Here is a 25,227-nt window from a genome sequence, read left to right as displayed (position 1 = left end):
GGGGGAGACCCTCTTCTTCTCCAGAGCTCAGCGTGGCCTCCACAGTGGAGGCTCCGAGGATGCAGGGCTACCCTGAGAACTGGGCGTCAGCAGTGATGGAAGCGGGGTCCAAAAGGCGACAGGAAGGAGGCAGCAGGGAAGAGCGCTCTGCATCTCCTGGAAGGGCGTCTTCCTCTCCGTCTGGTGCTTCCCAAGCTCCATCCTGGCCCCCCACCCCGTTCTGTGACTGAGCACACTCCCTTTCTCACGAGTCTGACCACTGCACACACCAGGTAACTCCTATCCCACCCCCTGCCCCGCCCTGGCTTTGGGCCCAGATATCCAAAGACTGACTGCACCTTGCGGCATGGGCGTCCCCTGGGCCCCCCCCAGTTCAAAGTGTCACAAACCAAACTTACCACGTCCTGCCCCATCCTCTCCCCTCCTCGCATTCCCAACCCAATGCCACGCTCTACACCGTCACCAAGGACTTCTGGCTTCCCTTTGCTGTCAACTCTGCCTCGGGAACCGCTGGAACCCATCCCCTCTCAAACCCAGCCACTCCCCAGCTCAGAGCCCCCCCAAACCGGAATATCCCACTGCTGTCCCCACAGTGTCCCGACTGCAGCACACCCAAGTCCCCTTCCGCTCTCAGGTCCTGATGTCACTCTGACCACGTGGCCCTTGGCCTGCTGTCCACACAGCGCTCAGACATGAAGTCCTCTGGGACCCTGACCCAGCTCCCCCTCAACCTCAGCTCCCACCCCTCCCTGCCTCCCATCTACACCCCAATAGTGCTAAGAACTAAGGTCCCCTCCCTCACCTTGAATCCATGGCATTTCAGGCCACTGTGCTTTCCCTGGAACGCACACCTCTCCTTCAGGACCCTCCTTTCAGCTCCCAAGGCTGGTTCCCTGTTTGGCATTATTACCGCAGTTTCTGGCATCTGCTGGTTCCAGTCCAGGGCTCACTCACAACCCCGGCCCTCAGAGATAACATGAGTCAAGAAAGGTGGGCTGGGAAGGAGCCCATGGACTGTGGTCCCAAGCTAACTGGTTCCTGGGAAGTCAAGGATGGGGTAGAGGAGCGATCTCCACAGGCAGGAGAGCAAATCTCTCCACTGCCTTCTTCTCATGTGAACAGAAAGCCCCCTCGTCGAGGTTCCACCACACCCACTGTCTGACAGGTCCTTCCCAAGTCCACGAGAGCGCCAGGGCATGAACGGCACCCCAGTGTCACAGGCGGATGTCGGGACAGGGACTTTCCTCTGAAATCCAATGGAAACCAAAGTCCTTGGTCCACCTATCTAAACCCTCCTATGCTGCAAAGCAGAAAACCATCCCGTGTGAGTGAACCTTTCAGCTTTAGCCTGTCTGTGTGGGAGGCTGGCCCTAACGGCCGACATCCAGAAAGCGTGGGGTGGGTCTGGGAGGGACCGCACCCACTGCTCCCACCTCCCTCCCGCCTCCGCCTGGGCCTGGCGCTCAGAAACGAAGCTTCCGCCGCACCACAAGGGAAAGGGCCAGGGAGACAAAGACACAGGGACGAGTGAGCACGGGCGAGGAAGGCCATTATTTCTGGAAGGGTTAACTCAACAATCTACCCAAAGGTAACGAGAGGCAGGACTGGCTCCCCGAGCAAAGGGGAATTCTTAGACCCCTTTCCCGAGCCAAAGCAGCGTCTCATCGGAAGAAACATCACTTGGGCTACCTGTTTCCCAACGTCAGCCTGCCTGCCTCTTTCACCACACGACAGCAAAGACAGAAATCCGCATCGAGCGCTTCAGTCATCACTCATCCTTGCTCACACACACTGCCAGCTCTGAGTATCCCGAGCCCTTTAATCTCCAGAACTCAGAGGGGCTTTAGCAGGACGCAGTCTACAAAGCGCCTTGGGACCCTGGCTCCCGAGCCGCTTGCCCTCAGGGGAGAGGGGCTCACTGTGGAGGGGAGGGCAGCTCAGGCTCTGGACCGGCAGACCTGGCTGAATCCTGCCTCTGCCGTTTTCAGATGTGTGACCCACGTGAGTTACGTTTCCCGAGCCTAGCTTTTCTCTCGTGGGCAGTGGGGAGACACGAGCACCTCCTCCCGGGGCTGTCGTGAGGATTAAGAGACCGTGTCTATAAAGTGCTTAGCGCAGAGCCTGCTGAAGGGCAAGCGCTCGGTAAGTACCGGCCGTTTCTGCTGTTGCAGACGATGACTCCATATTATGAGTAATAGGTAACTGTCGCTCCTACTTTCTGCTGAGCCCACCGTGGCCGCCCCAGGCCACATTCTCAGTTACACCCTCTCACCAGAGTCTTGTCCTCCTCGGAGGACATGCCGCACCAAACGCTGCCACACAGGAGAATGTGCAATGGGCCGTGGGTACTGACGGGACGTGCGTGCACGTGGTCAGAGCAAAGGCACAGTGCGGTTTGGAATCACTGCTCAGCACCACTGAACTGCCTCTGACGCCCTACGTGATCAGTTTGGCTCAAACACGGATAAAGCCCTTCAACAGCAGCAAATGTGAGGAGGGCCTGAGGACTGAGTGTAGATTTTTTGCAGGAGAGAAACAAATTACACTTCAGAAAAGTGCCTTCAAGTCTGGATCCTTAGCATTTGTAGTTCACTTCCACACTACCTGGACTGTATCAAGATTAACTTCCCTGGGTATATATGAAGCTTAGAAATCGGGCATGTGTTCTTCTATCATACATCTCATAATCTTGGGAGATTTAAATACAGTTATCTCTTTTGTCATGGGGGGCGCTGTCGCCTATGACGCCTTCCCTCCTGCATGGGTTCTCCGGTGGGCACTGAAGTGGGAGCTGTTGTTGAAGTCTTTGCCGCACTCCAGGCACTTGTAGGGTTTCTCCCCGGTGTGGATCCTCTGGTGAATGATAAGACTAGAGCTCTGGTTGAAGCATTTCCCACACTCTCTGCACCTATAGGGCTTCTCTCCTGTGTGAATCCTCTGGTGAGTAATGAGGTTAGAACGGTCCCGGAAGAATTTCCCACACTCGAGGCATTTGTAGGGCTTCTCCCCCGTGTGCACTCTCTGGTGCGTGATGAGCTTAGAGCGTTCGCTGAAGCACTTCCCACAGTCCGCACACTTGTACGGCTTCTCCCCGGTGTGGGTGCGCTGGTGGTTGGCCAGCGTGGAGCTCTTACTGAAGGTCTTCCCACACTCAGCACATCCATACGGCTTCTCTCCCGTATGGATTCTTTGGTGACTAATGAGGGCAGAGCTCTTGGAGAAGGTTCTTCCACATTCAGAACACTGATAGAGTTTCTCCCCTGAGTTGGTGCTGTGCAGTCCAAGAGAGTTCAAGGTCTTACTGGCACTTGGAGGTTGGTCCGGAGCTGTCTCCTCTGACAAGTTCCTCCAGGGAGCACCAACGGACTTGCTTCGGGCCAAGTTTTCCCCAGGCTCACTACGGCCGTGAGGGTTTCCTCCCAAACGGACTCTCTGATGTTTCCGAAGGTCTGAGCCCTGGCTGCAGCTTTTCCAGCACTCCCCACATGTATAGGGCTTTACCCCTGTGTGGGCCGTCTGGTGAGCCACAAGACTGGAGCGGTCACTGCAGCCTTTCCCACATTCGAGGCATCTGTAGGGCTTCTCTCCAGTGTGAATTCTCTGGTGGGTGTGGAGGTCAGCGCGGTCACTGAAGCTTTTCTCACACTGGAGGCATTGGAAGGGCTTCTCACCCACGTGTGTCCGCTGACGGGCAATGAAGGGGGAGGTCTGACTGAAGCTTCTCACGCACGGGTTACACCGGTGGGGTCTCTCTGCAAGGTACAGGCCTTGATGGTCAATAAGCCTCTCCAAGTCCTCTTCAGAGGAGCATCCTTCCCGCCGTTCCTGCGGTCGACTTCCTGACTGCTCTTCCCCTTCATTTTCATTCTCACTGTCGCCCTCCAAACGGTGAGGGTAGTGGGCAACCTCTGTAGCTCGTGTTGATAACGCGCCGGGCCAATCCTCAAAAGCATCCTGCCCTGAACTCTGGTCGTCATCCTCGTGCCTCATCTCAAACCCTGAAAGAGCGAACAGAAATGTTTTCTTCATTCGCTAGTTAGTGTCTATGCGTGTATCTGCATCTTGTGCCCTCTGAATTTGGCTAACGTGAACTGGCATCTTATATTTTATACGGCATATCTTACAAATGTGGCCAACAGGAAATCGGTCAAGTTTTGGTGCATACACACATTTCTGACCTGCAAAGCTGAGGAACAGTCTGGCACCTGCGGACCCCGCCAAAACGGCCAGCCAGCCAGTCTCCCTGGCCAGCGCCCTCATCCCACTGCGTGATACTGAACACCTCCTCCTCCCAGTACCATCAGCACGTCCTACGTCACCTGAGATTGAATAAACTCTGCGACTGCACAAACGAATCCCAGTAAAACCCAGATCTCACTGCTTGTACCATTGAAGGATCACACTAAGATGGACATAATCTGAGCAAAGTACATCTACTTTTCCTATTCAATTCCCTTCTGGTTTAGTCCAGAGACAAGATAACGAGCATGGCTCCCTCACTGTCTGCGTGTTGCAGATTTTGTGGACATCCCATTACTCCATGCTTACCAGTGTCTGGGGTTCTGGGACACGGGGGTGGAGTTCTGACGGCATCTTCACCTGCCACCTCAGCCCAGGCCTCCGGGTCATCAGCCTCTGTACTGCTCCGCCCCGATGCAGGGAGACCCACTGCCTCCCTGAAGGTTCCCACGGCTCTGACCACAGTCCGAGCCCTCACCAGTGAGTCCAGCTCCTCATAGAAGGGGCAGGTCCCTGGCGGGTGGCTGCTCTTGGCTTTCCGGTAGCTTCGCAGGAGGTTTTTGAACCTGTAGCGACACTGCTCCAGTGTCCGCAGGAAGCCCTGTGCACACAGCCGCTCCGCAATGGCCCGGTACACCTGGCTGTTCTGGTGACAGGTGCGAAGCTTTTCGGGAAATGGGGACTCACTGAGAATGGTCAAGAAGGCCTTGGTCTCCTCGTAGCCCCAGTGCACACCTGCTGTCAGGAGCAAAGTTCAGAATTGTGAGACTTAAAGATGCTTGTCCAGGTCATCAGGGGTCGGGGTCACCTGCCTGTTAAATGCCTAGAACACGGGCACCTCAGAAATTGTCCAGGTACCTAGGGCACCAACAAAGAACCTACCCTTGCCTCTCAGGGCTATGCCACAGCTCCCCCACCCCCACTCCTTTGAAGAGATTCTATGAGTCTTGGCTAAAGGGGAGGACTTACGTGTCCACATTATACCAGGTGACCACACTCCCCAGGCTTCAGCTGACTGGTTCAGGGAAAGGCCTACAACTGGGGTACAAGAGACTCTCTCTAGCCATTCAATACATGTCCTCTACTTATGCTCATGAACTTTCCTGTAACAAACGTGGGAACTGAGGCTCCCTAAAGACATAAAGGAAGTTCAAATAATCGCATTAATGTTCCACCTGCAGATGCCCTTCCCTCTTCTGTGGAAAAAGGAAAAGAAAGTGGCCTGCTCTCGGTTCCTGGGCAGGTACACGATGCAGCCAGGGAGGCAGCAGCGTGGGGAGAAAACTGCAGAAAAGGAGGCCGGAGCCTGGGGCTCTAACCCTGACGGCCCCTGCATCCCTTCGACCTTGAGATTCGATGCTTCACCCCCCAGGCTGCAGTGCTCCCACTCTGACCTTGACTTGGGTATTCCCCAAACACCAATCACTCAACTACACGCTGCCGTGACTCCTGCTGTTAAGTATTTCACTCAGTGTTTTCTTTACCTAAACTGACGACCTGTGAAATCATGGTTGATGTGTTCACACACATTAAACACCTACGATCATCCGCATACCCACTTTGGGAAACACCGCATTAGCTCTTTAAGGTTCCTTAGGATTTTAAAAAGGGCTGTCTCTATAGCTAAGAAAGTTGAGAGCTGGTTTCAGAAGAGAGTAGAAGTCTGAGGGTGACTGAAGGAACTCAGCACCCTACTCCAGTAGCATCAGTCCAGACTTCTGCACCCTGAACTCGGGGAGCAGAGGCTTGGCTAGGAGGAGGGCTGGAATCTGGATCTGATTAAATGCCTGTGTTCTTACCAACACGACTCTGGAACAGAGCCGGACCCCCCGGAACCCTGGGCCCCCGGACGGACTCATCGATGGCCAGGTCATCACCATTACAGTCCTCTGCTGTTTCCTCTGGCTCCCAGCTCCCTTCCTCTTGTTCCTCCATCTCCGCATCGCTATCCCCCAGCCTGGGGAGGGCCGCAGCCTCGCCTGGCCCGTCTGCGGCTCTGATGGCCGTCCGTGCTCTCACCAGGGCCTCCAGCTCCTCGTAGAAGGGACAGGTCCCCGGTGGGTGGCTGCTCTTGGCTTTCCGGTAATTCCGTAGGAGGTTTTTGACCCTGTAGCGACACTGCTCCAGCGTCCGCAGGAAGCCCCGTGCCCTCAGCCGCTCTGCAATGGCCCGGTACACCTGGCGGTTCTGGTGACAAGTTCGGAGCTTTTCAGAGAAAGGGGACTCACTCAAAATTGCCAGGAAAGTCTTGGTCTCCTCATAGCCCCAGTGCACACCTGACACCTTCGTGTCCTCCACGTCCCACTGGTGGTGTTCTTCCCAGGCCTTCGAGTCCCTCCAGGCCAACGCTGGAGCCACTTTTACCTGCTCACTCTCCAGGCCGCAATCTGCAGTGTTCCTCTTTCCAGAATTTTTAAGACTTGAACCCCAAAATTCTGGTCCTTGCTCTCGCCGGGAGATGACATTTGGTTTTGAAACTAGAGCCCCTATATAAAAAAATGATAGAAATGATTCATTGAGCAGAGTGCTTGTCCAAAATGCACCCGAAACATGGTTCCCTGCAAGAGGCCGATGGAAAACCCTCACGCTAACCCCATCGAATGTGCGGAGGGCTAGAGAAAGGCCACAGGAGCCCTTCACCAGAAATGCTCGCCCACCTGTTCGCTTTGTTCATTTGCTTTTCAGCTGTTATGAAACACATCATACAAGAAGGAAGCTGCTGCAGGTGGTCCGCAGATGGGCGTCGGATTTAAACTGGCCCGATCAGAATGAATTCAATGGCTGAAGGAAAGGTCTTCCTCTCTCTCCGTATGTATGTGTGTGTGGTGTGAGTCCTCTCTTACTAGGAAACGTGTGGCTTCCATTGCCATTGGCATCTACCTATCTCTCGACTCGTGACACACAATGGCTTTAATATAAAGCTGGGACAGAGGACAGCAGAGCAGAGAGACAGGAAGAACCACGCTGCCACCAAGCCCATCTGCGCTGCGGCTGGAGTGCACCCTCCTCTGCACTTCCAATAATGTGAGAAGGTACATTTTCTCATTTTTTACAACAGTTTGCTACACTTAAAGGACTGCTGTCCCAACAGCACCCAACCCTAACAAAATAGGAAGTCTGTAATTACATAAACATTTGAAGAGCACTAGAAAAAGAGCTTAGAGCTGAAAGAGACCTAAAGATTATCTAGTTCAGCATTTTGCAAAGTTCGCCTCTTTGAACGCGATTTTCACTGGACATCACAGGTAAAAGGGGGTTCACACTGTCGAGCGAGTGACCCACAAGCTTCTAGTGCCTTACCTCCCCGACAGGGGTGAGGGAGACCTATCTCTGTCTCCCACCCAGGTGTCTGACTCCCAAGCTCCCATGGGAAGCAGTGCGCCATTATTCGGCTTCCTCTGAGGATGTGCCCACAGCAAAGGCGTCTGTGCGGGTCACGTGGGCTTCACGTGTGTTGAACCCTGTGATGTGCGTTTCTCGCTATGGTTGAGCACATCAGTTGCGTGGGCTTAGTTCACCAGTGTGCCCCAAGAGATGGATCCTGTTTGATGCTGAGAAGCCTGGACTTCTGAGACGGCAGGCGGGACCCAGCCCTGCGCCCCGGTTATGTACTGGGGAAATGAAGGGAACGAGCCCTGGGGGCAGGCTCTGGGAGGCCAACTGCCCGCCCCCGTCCACGCGACATGCTCCCCACACTCCATCCCTGCCACCACAGTGCTGGCTACAGAAAGCCTGGCCTCTTCCTACGTCTGACATTCCGCAGATTCACAGAGGCACGCATCTTAAGGGAGGATGAAACGCTCCTTGGGAACTGCGCGCACCGGAAACACAGCATCCTCTTCAGCAGTCACTATTCCTTACCCAGGGACATGCCATTCCCACGGCTATCTCTTGGAGGGTCCTTGTGAAACTCCTTCTCAGCATGTTTGCCAGGCCCCAGGGCTTCCTGTGAGATGTACAAAAGAAGGACCTCAAATGTCACAGCCTGGGAACCCCGCCAGGCCCCAGGGAAGGTAATGGGAATACAGTGGTACTGTGTGTGAGTCGAGCATCGTAAGGAGCAGCATGACCAAGGAGAGGCCTAGCGGATGGGCGGAGGGGGCAGAGGCTGACACCCTGCACCCTTTGGCTGAGGGAGGCCACACAGAAAGGACTGGAGCAAAGGGGCAAAAGCACAGGAGAAGTAATGACAGGTAAGGGAAAACAGATAGCAGCTTACCTGGGACTCAGCTGCCACCTCCCAATCTCCAGCGCTCCCCATCTTTGGGAGAGTAGGGACTCGGGGAGTGAGGACAGCTGAGGAGAAGAAAAAGTCTCTGAAACCCGAGCTCTGGTAGCCAGAGAACCACCCCCCAGTCCAGCTTTCCAAAAGCCCTGCTTGTGTCCAACCGAGATTACCCCTCAGCCAAGGCAAACTTCCCCTTTTCCTGCCCTAAGAGAGAATCTAGTGCCTAAGCTGCCTCGAGTGATGTGCCACGTGCAAGGTGCCAGCCCCAGCTCCTAGAGCCCCGCCTCGCCCCAGTGCCAGCGTGAACCCGCTGCATGACTCAGCACAGAGGGGACAGGCTGACATCACTGGGAGCTTCATCTTCTTTAACAACGCTGACGTGCCTCACTTCTCAGTGTGCCCAAGAGACACTATTCTATCCCTTACCTTGAATTCAGTACATCCCTCCTGCCCATGGAGGGGTTCCTTCGCAACCCTCTTCCTTGGTGTTTGCTGATTTTTGGTACTCACCACTCTCTTTAAAGGCCGTGGGCGCCATCCTGGTGTCTAGCTGCATGGGACGGCCAGGGAATGGACTCCCCGCCCTCTGCCTCTGGGTCCGTCTCTCAGGCCAGCGCCCCACTGAATGCGGCTGAAAGCCCTGAGGTTCCTGCATTGCCTTCAAGGTCCTGGTCTCTCCTCCACACAACTTCAGTTCCTACACACGGACGGTCAAAATTCCCAACCGTCAGTTAAGACCAACTTTGGCAGGGTTAGAAATGCTCTTTGGAGCACAACCGTGACCCAGAGGTCAAAAGGCTCTTTTTGAGACCCAAAGCTGGCTCAGAGCATGACAGCAAAGCCATCGGACAAACATCAGTGACAGACCAGCACTCACCCCCACGCCCACTACCTCGTCACACAGGGAGGCATCTACCCACACGTCTCCATGGGGCTGCACTGCTCAAAACACGTCTGGGTCACAGAGAGATGAGTTAACATTTTTGTGACATTAAAGATAATCTCTAAGCATCATAAACAGGCTATTTAATTTTTAAGCTGCCAAAAAAGATAAAAAGCTGCATTAAAAAGCAAAGAAATGCATAAAAACAGGTGCAACTGTAACTCTAAATGTACTTAATCTAAGTATTCTTGCTGAAGGCAAAGGAAATTCAAAACTAAATATAATAAAAAAGGAGGGACAAAGAATTACAGATGGAATTTTAAAATGAAAGAGAAGTTTCAGAAGGGCACATCTCTCCTAAAACAGAAGGATAAGCAGAGATAAGGGACTTAACTCCAGAGGAAAATTGAAGAGGCAATTTTAATTTCAGTGTGGAAGTTCAGGCAAAAAAGTACTGAGATGTAGAGAACATGTACAAAACAGAAGGAAATAATCAATTAAGAGGTGGCATTACCAAATTCAGCATTATCAATCATAAAACTAATTTCTAATCTCTCTCAGTTGGTTGCAAATTCAAAGGTAGAGGCCCAGATGTCATGTCCTGGCCCTAAATCCCCCCAAATACAACAATTTCAATTGCCTTATAGACACACTCCACTTTTAAAAATGCATTACAGCCCTGGCTGGTGTGGCTCAGTGAACTGAGTGCTGGCCTGCAAACCGAAAGGTCGCTGGTTTGATTCCCAGGCAGGGCGCGAGCCTGGGTCGTGGGCCAGATCCCCAGTTGGGGGCGTGTGAGAGGCAACCTTTCAATGTATCTCTCACACACTGATGTTTCTCTCCCTCTCTTTCTCCCTCCCTTCTCCTGTCTCTAAAAATAATAAATAAAATCTAAAAATAAAAAAACATGTATTTCAATGTCTTCAATAGGTATTTTCAACATTCACATGGTTTAGAAACAGAAAATATACATAAACGTATACTCAGTGAAAACAGCCCAGCCCCACCTCTGCCCCCATCCCTCCCCACAGGTAAGCACCCTTTTCCTGCACCCTTTCAGTTTCTTTCTGTACAAGCAACTGTGTAATGTACACTCCTATTTCTTCCCCATTTCTACACAAAAGGTAGCGACCACAGACAGCGCAGGTTTGTCGCCTGTAACAAAGGTACCGCTCCCGTGGGGGATGCTTGTTGACAATGAAGGAGGGTGTGTGAGTTATGATCCTTGCAATGTAAGATCATAAACTACAGCATACGCATCGGGGGGTGGGGAGCGGACAAGCTACTTATCCATTTGTTCTGACACTTGTGAGCACTCAGGAGCAAGTGGGAAAGTTAAAAATGGAAGTCACAGGAAAAAATACATTATAGAGAAGGTTTCATCACCTTATTTTTATTTCAGTCTTCAGCTCACGGTGGGTATAATTTGAGAATTTTTGGTATGGTCCAACCCTCTCATCTCACAGAGGCAGAATCATGAAGAGCTTGACTTAAGTCCGTTCTCATCTCTGGGTGTCACGTCCTTCCCTATGCCCAGCCCTGAAGTCCCAAGACTTCCACTTGTTTCCTCACTGCCACGTGAGACAAATAGCTGGGGGGGAACTAAAATAAGGTGTGGTCTCTCACACTTAGTTCTGTAACCCTGACGCTCCCTGCATCTTCAATCAGTTTGCAAAGGAATCCAAAAAGCAAAGCCACAGACCTAATTTCAACCTTTCTTCCTCTGATCTCACATCTGCATATTTTACGATGTACAGAAGCCCCCTGCTATCTGCAAGGCATGTGCTCTCAAAGCTCTGATTTCTCCCAGCAAAATGTGACTAAGGATAAAACCACAAGAATTGCTATTTAACACGTGGAAGCCACAGGGCGTCCTGGGTGGCTGGTCCCGCCTGCAGCTGGCCAAAGGGCTGGCTCTACAGACACCAGCTTCAAAGCAGGAATCACAATCTGTGTCACAGCAAAATTATAAAGGATGTCATGGGCCTTCGGGATTTCTCGTAAATTGTCCAGACTGTGAGTTAAATCCGCCATACTTTCATTTCAATACAAATCTGGACAAGTTACTTACCTCTCTGAGTCTCTGTTCTGCCATCTGAAAAACAGCAACAGTAACAGTGCCTACCTGATCGGGTTGCTGGGTGGACTAGATAAGCAATACACATCAAAAGCTCAGAACAGTGTCTGACACACAGTGGGCGCTCAGGACATGTCAGTTACTCTTTCATTCGAGCCTCATGACTCAGAGGTACTTTAATTTCTACGGTTTCCAGGTGAGGCATCTGTCATGTAGTAGACAGAACAATGAACTTGGAACCTAAGGATCTGGATTCAGGCTTGGTTCATACCGACTGAGCTTTGTGAATGACCTGGCTTTTGAGAACTTAAGTTTAATCTACAAATTCTGAGGACAATAATGCTCTATCTGTCTACCTACACCACTGCTATAAGCACCAAAAGAGATCCCACATGTAAAAAGATTCAGTTAAGTATAAAACACAATACAAATCACTGGGAGGCAGTGTAGAACAGTGGTTATGAGTGCTGGCTTTGAAGTCAGATTGCCTGAGTCCACACCCTGGCTCTCCCACCCGTGTGACCTTGAGCCAATTACCCACCTTTTCTATGTCTCAGCTTCCTCACTGGTAAAGCTAGGCTAATAGTAACTGTCTCACGAAATTGTGGACAGGAATAAGCAAGTTAATACACAGAAAGCACTCAGAACAATAGGCAGTCATGCTCACGAATGTCAGTTGCTCAATAACAATAACAATCATTATTTCGGCAATTATTAACCTTGTCGCAGCCCCGCTGCCGTGCCTGGCCCACTTTCGGAGAACCGACTGTTTGCCTCACCCTCTGTCCTGCAGCCCGGGCCTCTCGGTGCCAATCCTCCACCAGGGCCACCGCCTCCTCGCCGCTCTCAGGGTGGCGTGCCTGCACCCAGGCCTGGGCCTCCCTGGGTAAGATAGTCAGGAACTGCTCCAGCACCAGCAGCTCCAGGATCTGTTCTTTGAGACGGATCTCTGGCCGCAGCCAGCGACAGCAGAGTGCCCAGAGCTGGCTGAAGGCCTCGTGGGGTCCAGATGCATCCCTGTACTGGAACTGCCTGAAGCGCTGGCGGGAGGCCTCAGGGCCAGGGACAGGGTCACGGTCCTTCGCCTGAGGTCTGGATTCTGATCTCCATGCGTCCTCCTCCAATTTCACAATCAGGAGCTCTTCCAGCCCTGGTGGGGGAGAGACCTGGGCCTGGGGTTCCAGGGCTACAGCCATGCTCTGTCCTGGATGCTGTCCTCATCCGATGTCTTCCTGCATCTACAGGGTGTCCTTCAAGAGGTTCCTGGGAGAGGAAATGCTTTCCAAAGCTCTGAATGCAGAAGGACAAAGGACAGTGAGCAGAAGGACCCAGGAGCCTCACCTCCCTCACTTCCCCCATACCCACCACTGCCACTGAATGGGGAGTGGGGTGCTAAGGGATGCCCCTGTTCCACAAGCAAGAAGTTAGGCCACAATCTGACACCAACACCAGAACCGGCACAGTGTTAAGTCCTCTGGGGCCCGCTCAACTCCTTAGCCTGGCATCAGGCCTCCATGACCTAGTCCCTGCAAAGCCTTGCCCCCTCTACACATGCCCAAAGTCTGCCCTTCCCTCCAGCTGGGACCCAAACATCACCCCCTCTGGAAGGCCTTTCTTCCTGGGCCATAAGGCTTCAGTCTTCCTCTACAGGTGCTCTCCTTGCAAAGTCCCTCGCTCCCTCTGTACTCCGCCGTGGTTGTCCTACTCGCCTGGCAGTTTTCACCTCTGTGACTCCCCGAAACTGCAACCAGGACCTAGCTCCAGACCTCCAGACCCCCAAATCTAACCAGCTACAAGACATTTCCACCTGACTGTCTCTTAGGCACTTCAAACTCATTGAGTCAAACACTGAATTCATCATTTTCTCTTGCAAGCCTGTCTCTTTCCTGGAGCTCTCTGTGCAATACAGGCACCCCTTCCATCAGCTCACCCAGGCCAGAAACCTGATCGTCATCGTTCTCCAAGACCTTCCTCACCCAGCTCACCACCAAACCGTGTCCACCTGACCTTCTACCCACTTACATCCCCAGTGCCACCCCCTTGGTCCAGAGGATCACCAGGCTCATCACTCGATCAGCATCTTATCTCACGACCCTGCCTCCACTCCCCTTGCCCAACCCCTGGCCCATTCTTTGCACAACAACCAGACTAGACCAAAATCTGACCATGTCACTTCCCTGCTAAGCACCCTCCAGTGGCCTCCCATTTCCCTCAGGATCCAGTACGAACCTTGCCCAAACCTCGTTTCTTCACCGTGCTCCCGCCAGTCACGGTGTTTCAGCTGCACGGCTTGCCGCTCCTGCATCGTGCTGCCCTCTGAGCCCTGCCACATGCTGGGGTCTCCTTTGAGAGCAGCCTCTTCCCTTTCTTCATCTCGTTCGGTCTCAGCTTAAACTGTACTTTCCCAGGGTCCAGTCCTCAGCCCCAAGCTCCCATGCCACCTTGCGTTTTCTGTGTCCTAACTCAGATCATACTCGACACTTACCCCACTAGATCCCAGGCTTCCTGCGGGGCCTGGCCCGTGCTCCGCACACACAGGAAGCACTCAGTGAGCGGCGACACAATGGCCAACTGCTGACAGCCATGTGTCACGGAACAAGGAGTACAATTAAGCCTTCCCAGGCAAACTAGATGAAAGAAAAAGAATGACCTTCTTCAGGCCAGAAGGAATCTTTTTCTCTTCTTTATTTCCATCGCTGTGGCACTTGCCACTTGCTAGGCTGTATCAAAGGGATGTGTGTACATATGTGTGTCTCCAGAGAGATTGCAGCCTCGCCGAGGGCAAGGGACATAGCTGACCTGTCTTGTTTTCACACCTCCCCGCCCCCACAGCCACAGTGGCAGGGCGCGCACTAGACACAGGAGGCTCTCGGAAACGCTTGCGGAGTGAGCGTCTAGGCTGCCACTTTCACACACCGAAAACTCCGACAACACACACGCTGGGTGGTCTGGGAAAATGAGCTCTTGGTGTCCCTCCCGACAAGTGTACATGGTGTAAACCACACCTGCTCGGAGGAGGCCCTCAGCTGCTCCCACGTGGGAATGTCGCAGCCGAGCTCAGAGTGCAGGGAGGGTGGTATTTTGGTTTTAGGCCATCTGACTGGACTGTCTAGAAGTAAGGCAAGGACGATGGAAAACAAAGGCTCGTCCTAAAGACCTCCATGTAGTTAGGGACACAACCCATGGCCACCTGGCAACTTCCTACTTGTCCTTCAGCTCTCAGCTCAACGTCACCTCACCTGTTAAGACTTCCTTGACGTGCTCTTACCATGCCCTGCCCATGCCTGCTCTCCAAGAATCACAACCCCGCGTTCCCTAAGCAGATGGCACACACCTCTAATACACGCGTTCCCTACATCACTGCAGTTCATGTTCTCACACCTGACAGCCCCCCGTTAGACTGTGTTACTAGGGTCGGCACCATGTCCTACTCATTTCTGTGTCACAGTGCCCGTCTCGGGGTCTGATAAATAGCAGGGCCCTTGGGAGTTTTGTCGCCTTTTATTAAACAGTAAAGCCAGTACATTAAAAACCTAACAGGCTATGGAAGATCCGTAATTTACATCACACTAAAAAGATTAACCTTTCATGAAATCTCTTTCTTAGCCACAGCCTCAATCATGCACTAATCTAAACACATTCGTGTCACTCTCTCACACAAGGACAACTCATCAGCCAGCTGCAGAATCCCACTATGTCCCCGGCACGGTACTGCGAGCTGGAGAGCCAGCGGTAACTAGGACAGACAGTCTCTGCCTTCATAAAAGTTACAGCCTAACAAGAGACAGTCAATGAGCAAAATCGGTACCCTGCACAGAGAGAACGCTACAGCAAAACAGGCAGTTGGTAGTCCCACCAGGCCAAAGCCCAGGGTCTCAGATAACAGGTACTTTCTTCTGGGATGACTTGAGAGTCCCAAAGGTTATTTTCAAATACAAACCTGAGGATTATTCTGCTACTCTCTTACATATGAACAGCAACTTATCCACAGGGGGAGGTCAGCCCAGTCAGCCCACATCAGGGTGGCTTCACACAGGGGAAAAATGGACCAGGGCATTCCTCAGTGCTGACACTCCCAGGAATCTCTGGGTTGTTGCTAGGAGCAGCAACCTCAAAGAGACCCTATTTATTGAGCGTCCATGGTGCCAGGCCTGGCGCTAAGTGCTCTGCAGTCATCATCTCACCGAATCCCCCAGACAAGCAAGTGAAGCATCACCAGTGTCGGGCTGCCAAACCATGACGTGTAAGTCGCACGTATTAACTGCACACAAACACCAGGAGGACGAGGAATGGACAGGATTTAAACAGTGCACCAGTCCCATTCACTCCGTGTCTCCTGCAGAGCAAGCGAGTGGCGACGTGACGACACCCACGACTCTGCCGGCCCCGGGCTGGTCCGAGTTCCCTCGAGCATCTCTGCCACTGACTGTGAGCAGCGTCCTTCTACAGCACGGTCCCTACACACAAGCCAACTCTTTCACCTAGTGTGCAACCAAGAAAACCCAGCTGTTCTGGTTGGCTTATCCAAAGATAGCGCGTTGGTTTCTATGTGGCTCCTTGCCCAAGGCTTTTCAAGCTGACTGCGATTTTTGGCTAAATGTGACAATCACCTTTCATGCTGTCATTATCCTGTGAGGTATGACCCCACTTATCTTTAATTTACACACACAGAACTGAGCTTCTACGGAAAAGATTCACTTAAGGCCATACGACTAGCAAGTGGAAGAGTCGGAATACAAGCCCAGGCTCGTCTTCTCCAGTCTTTTTTTATCCACACCACACAGCCTCCTCTACGTCTGCCAGTCGTGCAAAGTCCCGAGAAGACGGTATGGAGAGTGGGAAGGACATTAAGACAGGAGTGAGCTAATCAGGGCTCTGGCTCCTCTCCTGCCATTTATCAGCGGTGTGACTCTGGGCAGGTAGTGTGGCTTCTGCAGCCTCTCTGGACTGCAGCGGACTGCCCAACCCTACTCACAGTTGCCTGGGTTTCCCAATTAGTATGATGGGAGTAGAGCAAAGGGACAGGGAGATTAAAATCAGTGGCTACAAATTTAAATGGCTAGAGGCCAGGCAATGTGGTCAATGAGGAAATGAGTGGAGTGGGGACTGTGGCTCCTACAGAGCACCAGAGGGACCACTGGCTCTGTGTCCATGGGCCTTCTAATTTTTCTAAGTCAGAACTCTAGATTTTTAAATGTTGGCAACCTACTCAAAATTGCTTCGAACACCCTGAGGATTAAATAAGCATACTGGAAGGTTTCTATGGGCTGTCACTTTGCCACCTTTCAGCTGAGTGGTCTAAAAGGTCTCTTCCAACCTCCGGGAAGACCTAGGAAGGGCACAGATTCTCCTAAATAATGAAGACTGGTGTTGGCTGCTGTCAGAATCAGGACCCCTTTACAAACACAGGGAAGCTCAGAGGCATCCTGGCTCCTGGGGTCGTGAGTATGGATGTGGACAAGAAGAGCCCACCCAGTAAACAGTGGGGTGGGAAGACGTCTGCCCTAGTCTCATGGGAAAGGCCAAGACTGGTCTGTGACCTCCGAAGAGAAAAAAACTGGGTATTCCCGAAGGCTTTCAAGCTCATTTTGATGATGGTCCAAGCTATTGCTTAAGCAGCCTGACCTCACACTTAAGGACATAAACCAGGGAAAGCAAATAGGTTCCATTTAAAGCACCGACTACATTCAACTGTGCTGAGGACTCTAAATCCCACATGAATGTGTTGTGACCAATTAGCTATGTCTGCCAGGCACAGGAAACGGAAGTGGCAGCACACATTCCATGTATTTGCCACCCGTGGCTTAAACTCCCGTAGGCACTGAATCAGCTTCCAGCAAAAACAGCCTTAATAGGCGGAAGACTAAAACTCATGCCCCTAGAAACCCACCGGAAGTAGCATTTTTCAAGCCTGTGTAGCCAAGCTCACCCTGGACTGTCTTTAGTCACACATTCATTAAGTGTTTACTAGGCAATGGGGAAACAGAGGTGACTCAGAAACTGTTCCTGTCCTGGAGATGCTGACAGTCTAGTTGAAGAGACAAAAAAAAAAAAAAAAAAAAAAAAAAAACCCACAGATAATGATAGTCAAAATGTGGAAAATGCAGTAAAAAGAGTTCTTCTGTGGGAGCTAGGGGGTGAGAAGAAACTTTATCTGCTTAAGGCAACTGAACAAAGTAACATTTGAGTTGGTTCTTAAACAAAGAATAGTTCCCTTGGCAGAGAATGGGGAGGGGAGGGAGTGTACTCTAAACAGAGACAACAGCACAATGGTGGGAAACCAAACAGCCTCCCCAAGAAGTGGGGAAAACCTTGGGAGCCCTGGAGTGTGGGGCACACGAGGATTAGGAGGTAAAGTGGTTTATGAAGGATCTTGAATGTCAAACTGAGGGGTTTGGACTTAGTTCTATCAGTGATGAGTGAGTGCCAAGAAAGGTTTTAAAGCCAAAGGCATAATCAGATTTGCGCGTTAAATAGATCACACTAGCTACAATGTGTTCGTCCAAGCTGGGAGGTGAAAAGATGGAGGCTTCAGCAAAAACCCTGACAAGGAAAGAGCAGATTCAAGACACATTAAGGAAATTGAAAGATGTGAAGATCCGTGAATGTGCAAGAGAAATCAGAGGGCCCCTGGGTAAAGCAGACGATGGTGCCATTCACTTCCAGCAGCCACAAGAAAAGAGGTGCAGGTTTGCACAATAGCCAGTCCCACCCACTGGGTTCCAGGAGTCACAACCATTAGAGAACGTGTAAGGGGGTATCAATCGAGATGTCTGTTCTAGGTGGGCAGGTAGAGACTTGCACGATATTTTTAAGGTTGGGCTTCAAGCTCAGGCCCTCTTATTTTCACTTCTTGCCAGGGCCCCAGAACTCTCTCTCCTTCCCTGTGTGGTCTCCTGGACCTTCCACGACGCTCCCACCTCTGGAACCTCTCTCGGTGTCCTCCCCTACAGATCTAAGACGGTTCTCACTCCCAGGGGGCTCTATCTCCCTCCTCATCCCCAACCCCATCCCCGACCCCCTCTATGACCCTTCCCATCTCCGGACGCTCCATCCTCTGACCGCTTCTCACACTCCTCCCACTCATCCACCCACCAAAGCTTCTTTCTCCACTCTCACCTTCCCCGGTCCCCTGTAACACCACCACCGCCTAAGTCTCCAGCCCAGAGCCTGAGTCTCAACTGCCCTTGCCCCACCACCGGGACTCACCAACCGAGCCACCCACTTCACAACGGGGCGGAAGTGCTCCAGGGCTCGCGCAGGGGATGCTGGGACGCGGAGTCCAAACGACACCTCCCCGGGAATGGATCGTCTGAGACTACAACTCCCAGAAGGAATCGCGTGAATCGCGTTTACGGTCCTTAAGACGTCGTCAGCCAATAGATGCGTCACTTTCTCACGTCGCCGGTACCGGAACAAATCGGAACAGGATCTCAGCGTGAGGGTGGGGCCTGTTGTAATCCCGGGTCGTTTCCACAGACTCTGGGAAATGACACTGCCCAATAGGCGAGCATTCAAACTGAGGGGGCGGGGCCTGTTGAAAGGGCGAATCGGGAGCTTTAGGCCCGAGAGAGATCAAAGCAGAAACAGTAGGAAATAAGGAGGAAGAAAAAGAAAAAGAAATAAGGAGAGAGGGTGACTAGAGATGACCAGACTGGTGGGCAAGAGAGAGTTGGACAATTGTAGGTGCAATTTCCAGCTCACAGTTAAGCTGAGTGACTTTGGATCAGTTGTGAATCGCTCTTTCTTTAGCTGTAAAGCAAGGATAATAACATCCGAATCCGCAGGTTTTTGTGAGGCTTCAATGAATGATACACCTAAAACGATTAGCCCAGGGCCTGACTCCTAAAAATACACAGCGAATGTTAGCTATTATTATGTAAATCAGTTAGTACAGAGCTTGGCACTTGGTGTGTATTGGAAGAATGTTAATCATCATTAGAATAACAACAATCTGAATACTTTTAATGTAAAAGCAGTTGCTTTGTACTTTGGGGTATGAGCAATCTAATATGAGGTTGAGAATGTGGGTTTGTAGTCAGACATGGATCCAAATTCCAGCCTAACTACTTCCCAGCTGTGTGGCCTTAAACAAATTAGTGCATCTCTTCTGTCTTTGTTTTTTTTCATCTTTAAAATGCAGGTGATACAACAGAACCTGCATTGCAGCTGTTGTGAAGGTTAATGCAAGTAAAGCATGGATTCTGGGGTCAAGCTGCTTGGGTCTGAAACTTCGTATTTTCAAATGCAGGATGGAGGCCTTGCCACTCACTGGCTGTGAAACATTGGGCAAATTAATTCACCTCTTTATGCCTCGGTTTTCTCATCTGTAAAATGGGAATTAAAATAATGGCATCTACCTGATAGAGTTGGTGAGAAATAAATGGAGGAAAGTGTGTCAAGAGCTTGACACATGGCTAGCAGAAGGAGTCTAATAATTATTAGCTATTATTATTTTTACTAATAGTTATGAGACTTTGGGGAAATTGACAGTACCTGGTAAATGGCCCAGTGCTTGATACATGTTGGCTATTGTTAAAATTGGGGAAATTCTGTATCTTACTTTGAAAGACTTAGTTCAAAGTCCTTCTCTTCTGTGAAACATGTTCCAACCTACTTATAGTAACAACTCGTGTGGTTTTACTCAGTAAAAGAAGTAGCAACCTGTAAGTGCTCCTTGTTATTGGAGTATCACAGCCCTATGAGGTGGATATTATTACCTCCAATTTACAAGAAGGAAATGAGGGCTTGGACAGGTGAAGTGACCACTCAAGATCACATAGCCAATAAGTGCAAGGCTTGGGATTTGAACCTGGGCACATGACCCCAAAGGTTTCTTCTCAGCCTCATGCTGCATAAAGAAAAGATCACCAGTGGAGGGGAGGGTGTTGTGTGAGTGGAGAGAGAGACAGTTCTGCAGTGTGAGGTGCTGGGAGGGCTGGAGACGTTTGAGAGAGTGTCCAGATCTGAAGCTGGAAAGTCAACTTTGCAGGGTCAGATTCATTTCAGGATCATTGGCCCTGAAGAGGAGGAATGGAGGTGAGAATGCACAGAGAGAGAGAGAGAGAGAGAGAGAGAGAGAGAGAGAGAGAGAGAGAGAGACACCATTAGGACTCTAGAGGGCGCCCCTCGCCCAAAATTCAGCCTAGAATCGTTCTATGGTTTCCTTTAGCCTTTGTCTATTTAAAGCCTGGCACTGTACAGAAGAGGAAAATTCAAGCCCAAAGAGGCCAAGTTTCCTGGCCCAGTATCATATAGAAATAAACAGACCCCAGTTCTCTGCTTCAGCATCCATCAAGATTTTTTTCTGTCCATAGTTGTCTGGGCCAGCACTAGGCTCTAAGGATGCAGAGGTGAATCAAACCTGGTCCCTGGCTCCAGGGTCTGATCTCCAAACTTTCCTGATCAAGTTTTCTGCTAGCAAATTAGTAATGTTTCCTATCAGTACGACATTTTTTAGCACACTCTCCCAACATATGTGTATTTATTTACTTATGTGATATGCATGTAGTACATACATAATTACATTAAAAAGTTAAGTTTTGTTGAATATTGACAATGCATTATTAGGTCCTGCTCTCAGTGCTTTATACCTATTAACTCATTTAATTCTCACAAAACCCTTCGAGGGAGGATGTAATACTATCCCATGTGACAGAAGAAGAAACTCAGGTACAGAGGTTAAGTAGCATAGCTAAGAAGTAGACAGGCTAGCTTCAGAATAAAGTGAGATATGAAAAAAGACAAATAGAAGTTTTTTTAAATTTTTCTTCCTAAACCCCGGTGGCCCACCGTGTACTCCCTTTGCAGACCGCTGTTCTGGGGGCTCCCAGTCCTGTGAGGGCTGATACAGCATGATCAGTACTTTGAGAAAGGAAAGTGCAGGAAGTCGTGGGAACCAAGAGGCTGGCAGGTCAGGAATGGCTTCTGGAGAAAATGATGGCTGCACTGAATCTTAAAGGATACACAGTACTTCCCCAGAAGAAATGAATTGGGAGGAAGAATAGCGCATGCAAAGGCCCAGAGGCAGGAGTACACGGAGTCCCGGGAGCTACAAGTAGTCTAGCCTGGCTGAAGCCAGAGTGCCAAGGAAGTGGGTCCCCCTCCCAGTGTTGCTATGAGGTTCAAACAAGAGGATAGATGTGACTGTGCTTCCGTGTTTTCATTGAGGGAATAGGCGATCAGCCCGCTGCCTCCTGGGTAGCATCCCAGCTTTTCTGGTCCTCAGCTGCCAATACCTCTATAACCCAGGTGGCAAAAGGGGACTCTCTGCCCCTTGACGATCTGGTTGAACTTGGCCTAGACCTGATTCCATAGGTTCGGAGTACTCAGAGTCTTCCTTTCGTTCCCACCCTCTCTCTGAATTCCCCCACTTTATTTCCTCCAGGCTACAGTTTCTGTGACCCCCGCCCCTTCACCCTCTTCCTCCTGTGCATTTCCATCAAAAAAGAAAAAGTCCAATTACATTAACCATTTCATGTATTTAGTAAATTTACTGAGGATTTGGACAACTTGAGATCACATCGCGCACCTCATGGCCACATGCCATCCCCCAAATTTTCTCATGCAGCCTCCAGAACCTTCCCAAAGCCTATGTTTCCAAAGCTACCAGATGATCCTCCCCATACACACGGCACCCCTACCTCCCAGAAGCTCAGTTCAGTCTCATGCACTAACACATACCCACTCTCTCCCTGCCAGGCTGGCTTTCCTTTCCCATCCCCACCCTCCAAAACACATGCACTCACTCTAGCCCAAACCAGCTTGCCCCAGCCTGCTCCCCAGCCAAGCCCAGAAGTTGTCTTTTCTCTCATCTTCCTTGGGCCACACATAATAGTCTCCTCTGCAAAGCAGCCGGGCCAGTCTATGGTAGCAGGGGAGCTGGTGGCTGGATACAGACTCCAGGAAGACCAGCAGCAGCACTGTGGGGGGGTGGGGGAAGCCAACAGGAGGGAGGTGGCCAGGTGGAGCTCCAGGCAGCAGTGTGGCGTGCCCAGGGCCTGGCAACTCAGCACACAGAGCATGACCCAGCTGCTTGCCATGCTCTCTGCCACATTATCGGCCACAGCATTGCCTGGCTCAAAATCCCGCTCAGGGAGGCAGAGGTGCAGCCCCCAGCTGCCTTCCAAAGTGGCAAGAGCTCCTGTACCACCCAGGCCTGGTCTTGCCTACAGTGGGACACAAAGACATCATAGAGGAACCTGTTGCCTTCATTCACCCTTCTGACCCCTCGGATCCTGAAGCCAAGCTCTGAACAGAGCAGGTGGAGGATCCAGGAATTCCTGGCTTCTTGCAGGAAGGGCAAGGAGATCAGCTCTCAGCAGGGCAGAGCTGCCCAAAAAGAGTTCCAACCCCAAAGTCTTGGGTCAGTGACTCCAGAGGAAGGGGAAAAGGGGATTCTTAGGGTGGCCCCCAGCCTCTGGCTGGCACAGCTGGCATGGTGCTATATGCATGTATGTTCTGGGGGACCGCTTAAGCCAGGGCCCCATCCAGGCATTGGCACACTGGCAGGCCAAGGATGAACTCAAAATATACATGTACTGTGGCATCTGGGGACTGTGCTCCTGGGGACTGCCATCCAGCACAGTGCCTGTCTCCCTGTCTAGCACTGAGATCTGGAGACCGCCCAGGCCCTGGGAAGCAGCAGCAGACAGTGTCTCCAAGCCAGTTTGGGCCAGATGCAGCACGTGGAGTCTGGGCAGCTCACCCACCAGCTCCTGCAACCACACTGAGTGGGGCCACACTCGGGACTGCAGTCTTTGCAGCTTCAGCTCCTGTAGGGTGGGCAGCCCAGTGATGTAGCAGGGCCTGGGGCTGCGCCCATCACCCTGGACCCTCAGATACTGGAGTCTGGGGAGCTGCCAGAGGAAGAAGCTGGAGATGTCCTTGGAGCAGAGGGCCTCCAAGCTGTTGCCAAGCAAGAAGAGTTGGCGAAGGTGATCTCGGTGATATTCTGGGTCTCCAGCTGCAGTCCCCAGCCATTTAGAGTCAGGGTCTGCAAGACTGGGAAGATGGGAGAAGCCAGCCTCCAAAGCTTCCTGCTTGGTACTGCACGAAGCTCCAGACTAGTCAGTCTCATGGCTATGGACAGCACTACCCCAGAAGGGCCAGAGGGGAACTAAAGTCTCAGGTCATGCAGATTCTCTGGGCCCCAGAAGTCCCAGGTTGGGCTCAGCATAATGCTGGTATTCAGCAGGTTCAGGGTGGTCAGTTCAGGCAGATGAGCCAACCAGGCCTCACCCAGGGTCACCAGTGGATTGTTACTCAAGTCCAACCTCTCCAGCCTCCTGAGGCCCAGGAATACCTGGCCCTCCAGCCAATCCATCTGGTTTCCCTCAAGTAGCAGCTCCTGCAGGTGGGGCAAGCAGAAGCATGCTCCTGGGGGCAGCCTCTGCAGCCCACTGTTGGGCAGATCCAGGGCCCCCCAGTCCCGACACAGGCCCTGTCTCATTCGTGCACGGCACAGCACTCCACAGTTTGTTGCCTCTCAGGTTCAGTCTCTGAAGCCTGGGCAGGGCAGCTAGGAAACGGTGGCAGGTCAGTCAGGCCACTGCTCTTAAGACTCAAGCTCTTCAGGCTTCGGCAGGAAGCCAGGGCCTCCGGAGTTATGTGCCCTATCCGTGTGAATCCCATATTCAGCTCTTGCAGCTCAAAGCGGGCAACTGCGTCAGCAGGCAGCTCAGCCATGTCAGTCAGTATGTATCACAGACAGGGCATCAGGCTTCTGCAGCCCCAGTCCCTCCACTGCAGCTGCCGTCATCATTGTGTGGTCCAGATTCAGAGTCCCCACCTTGAGGCCCTGGAGGGCCCCAGGGCTAGCCATTGTCAGCTTTTTGTTGAATGACAGGTCCAGGACATCCAGAGTCCAGTCATCCAGAGGAGGGACCAAGCACCGGGTCTGGGAAGATGTCTGCCAACTTCCCCACATTCTGAAGGTAAATACCGCTGATGTCAAGTCGCCGTAGAGTAGGAGGCAACTGGACACCTGAGTTCCTATCCAGGCAAGGGCCCCAGAAATTGGCTGGAGAGAGCTCAGGTTGCCAGAGGCATCAGGGGGTAGGAAGAAGTCTTTCAAGTGATGACATGTGAAAGACAGCTGCCGCAGCTGCCCCGGGCCCCGGAGGGCTCCTGGCAGGACCTGGGTGAGACTCAGAAACAGTCCCAAGATCTTGAGGCCAGGGACGGAGGAGAAAGCATCCAGTGGTAGAACTGAAGTGGACCCACCAAGACAGAGCCCCTCCACACCCTGCGGCACAGCCTCCAGGGCCTGCATCAGGTGGCTCGCCCAGAGCATGTGCCAGGAGGGGCAGGCTGGAGTCCAGGCGGCACAGGAAGTAACGGGAGACCACATGCAGCCGGGAGCCTTCAGTCACTAAGCAATTTGAAGCAGTCCAGCCCGTGGTCAGAGGAAGGAACAGGAGCAAACCAGGCAGCAGCAAATGTCCGCCCATCTCAGCCCCAAGCCTGGTCTAGAGACAAGCACAATCAGAGCCTCACTCTCCGCTCCCCTCTTCTCCAGACCCCTTCCTTCCCAACCACGCACACGTACACAGTACTCACAGCACTGACAGGATGCACAGCCCCCAGTGTGCCCAGGAGGGCCTGGAACCAGGCTCTGGGGGCCCAAATGTTTCCACACTGCAGAACTGCCGGGAAGGTGGGCCTCTACACTCTGCGGCTTATGTCTCAGCGTAGCCTCCTTAGGCCCTGGAATACCTGGCCCTCCAGACAGCCAATCCAGCTGGTTTCCCTGAAGCAGCAGCTCCTACAGGTGGGGTAAGCAGAAGAATGTCCCCGGGG

The 25,227-nt window shown here is 52.0% G+C and overlaps 1 protein-coding gene and 1 pseudogene across 8 annotated transcripts; both read right to left on the bottom strand.

The window, feature by feature from the left end:
* Positions 1–1,801: 1,801 nt before the first annotated feature.
* On the bottom strand, positions 1,802–18,715 carry ZSCAN20 (zinc finger and SCAN domain containing 20). 8 transcript variants are annotated; one of them, XM_053920725.1, is made up of 9 exons: positions 13,657–14,482; positions 12,147–12,717; positions 8,978–9,164; positions 8,459–8,535; positions 8,101–8,185; positions 6,516–6,725; positions 6,259–6,426; positions 4,549–4,977; positions 1,802–3,998 (listed from the first exon to the last, which is right to left on the bottom strand). In XM_053920725.1, exons 2-9 carry the CDS (start codon positions 12,621–12,623, stop codon positions 2,740–2,742), a joined length of 2,892 nt encoding a protein of 963 aa, XP_053776700.1. In that variant the 5' UTR covers positions 12,624–12,717; positions 13,657–14,482; the 3' UTR covers positions 1,802–2,739. The 8 variants fall into 8 exon arrangements, with proteins under 8 accessions (XP_053776700.1, XP_053776701.1, XP_045046738.2 ...); XM_053920726.1 differs by having other exon boundaries at positions 4,549–4,974; XM_045190803.2 differs by having other exon boundaries at positions 6,039–6,426; positions 6,604–6,725.
* A 3,461-nt stretch (positions 18,716–22,176) lies between these two features.
* Positions 22,177–24,878, bottom strand: LOC112299432 (toll-like receptor 12; annotated as a pseudogene).
* Positions 24,879–25,227: the final 349 nt, after the last annotated feature.

This window comes from Desmodus rotundus, chromosome 3 (genome assembly GCF_022682495.2).
Source record: "Desmodus rotundus isolate HL8 chromosome 3, HLdesRot8A.1, whole genome shotgun sequence".
Classification (NCBI taxonomy): Eukaryota; Metazoa; Chordata; class Mammalia; order Chiroptera; family Phyllostomidae; genus Desmodus; species Desmodus rotundus.
This window is presented reverse-complemented; position numbering and strand designations above follow the sequence as displayed.

Bases quoted from the DNA above. Each gene is read 5' to 3' on its own strand.
- ZSCAN20 (XM_045190801.2), bottom strand. From the start codon at position 12,623: ATGGCTGTAGCCCTGGAACCCCAGGCCCAGGTCTCTCCCCCACCAGGG. The intron at 6,726-8,100 runs GTAAGGAATAGT...TTTTTTATATAG, and splicing joins TGGGAATGGCATGTCCCTGG to GGGCTCTAGTTTCAAAACCA. The intron at 4,978-6,038 runs GTAAGAACACAG...TGCTCCTGACAG, and splicing joins TCTGTTCCAGAGTCGTGTTG to CAGGTGTGCACTGGGGCTAC.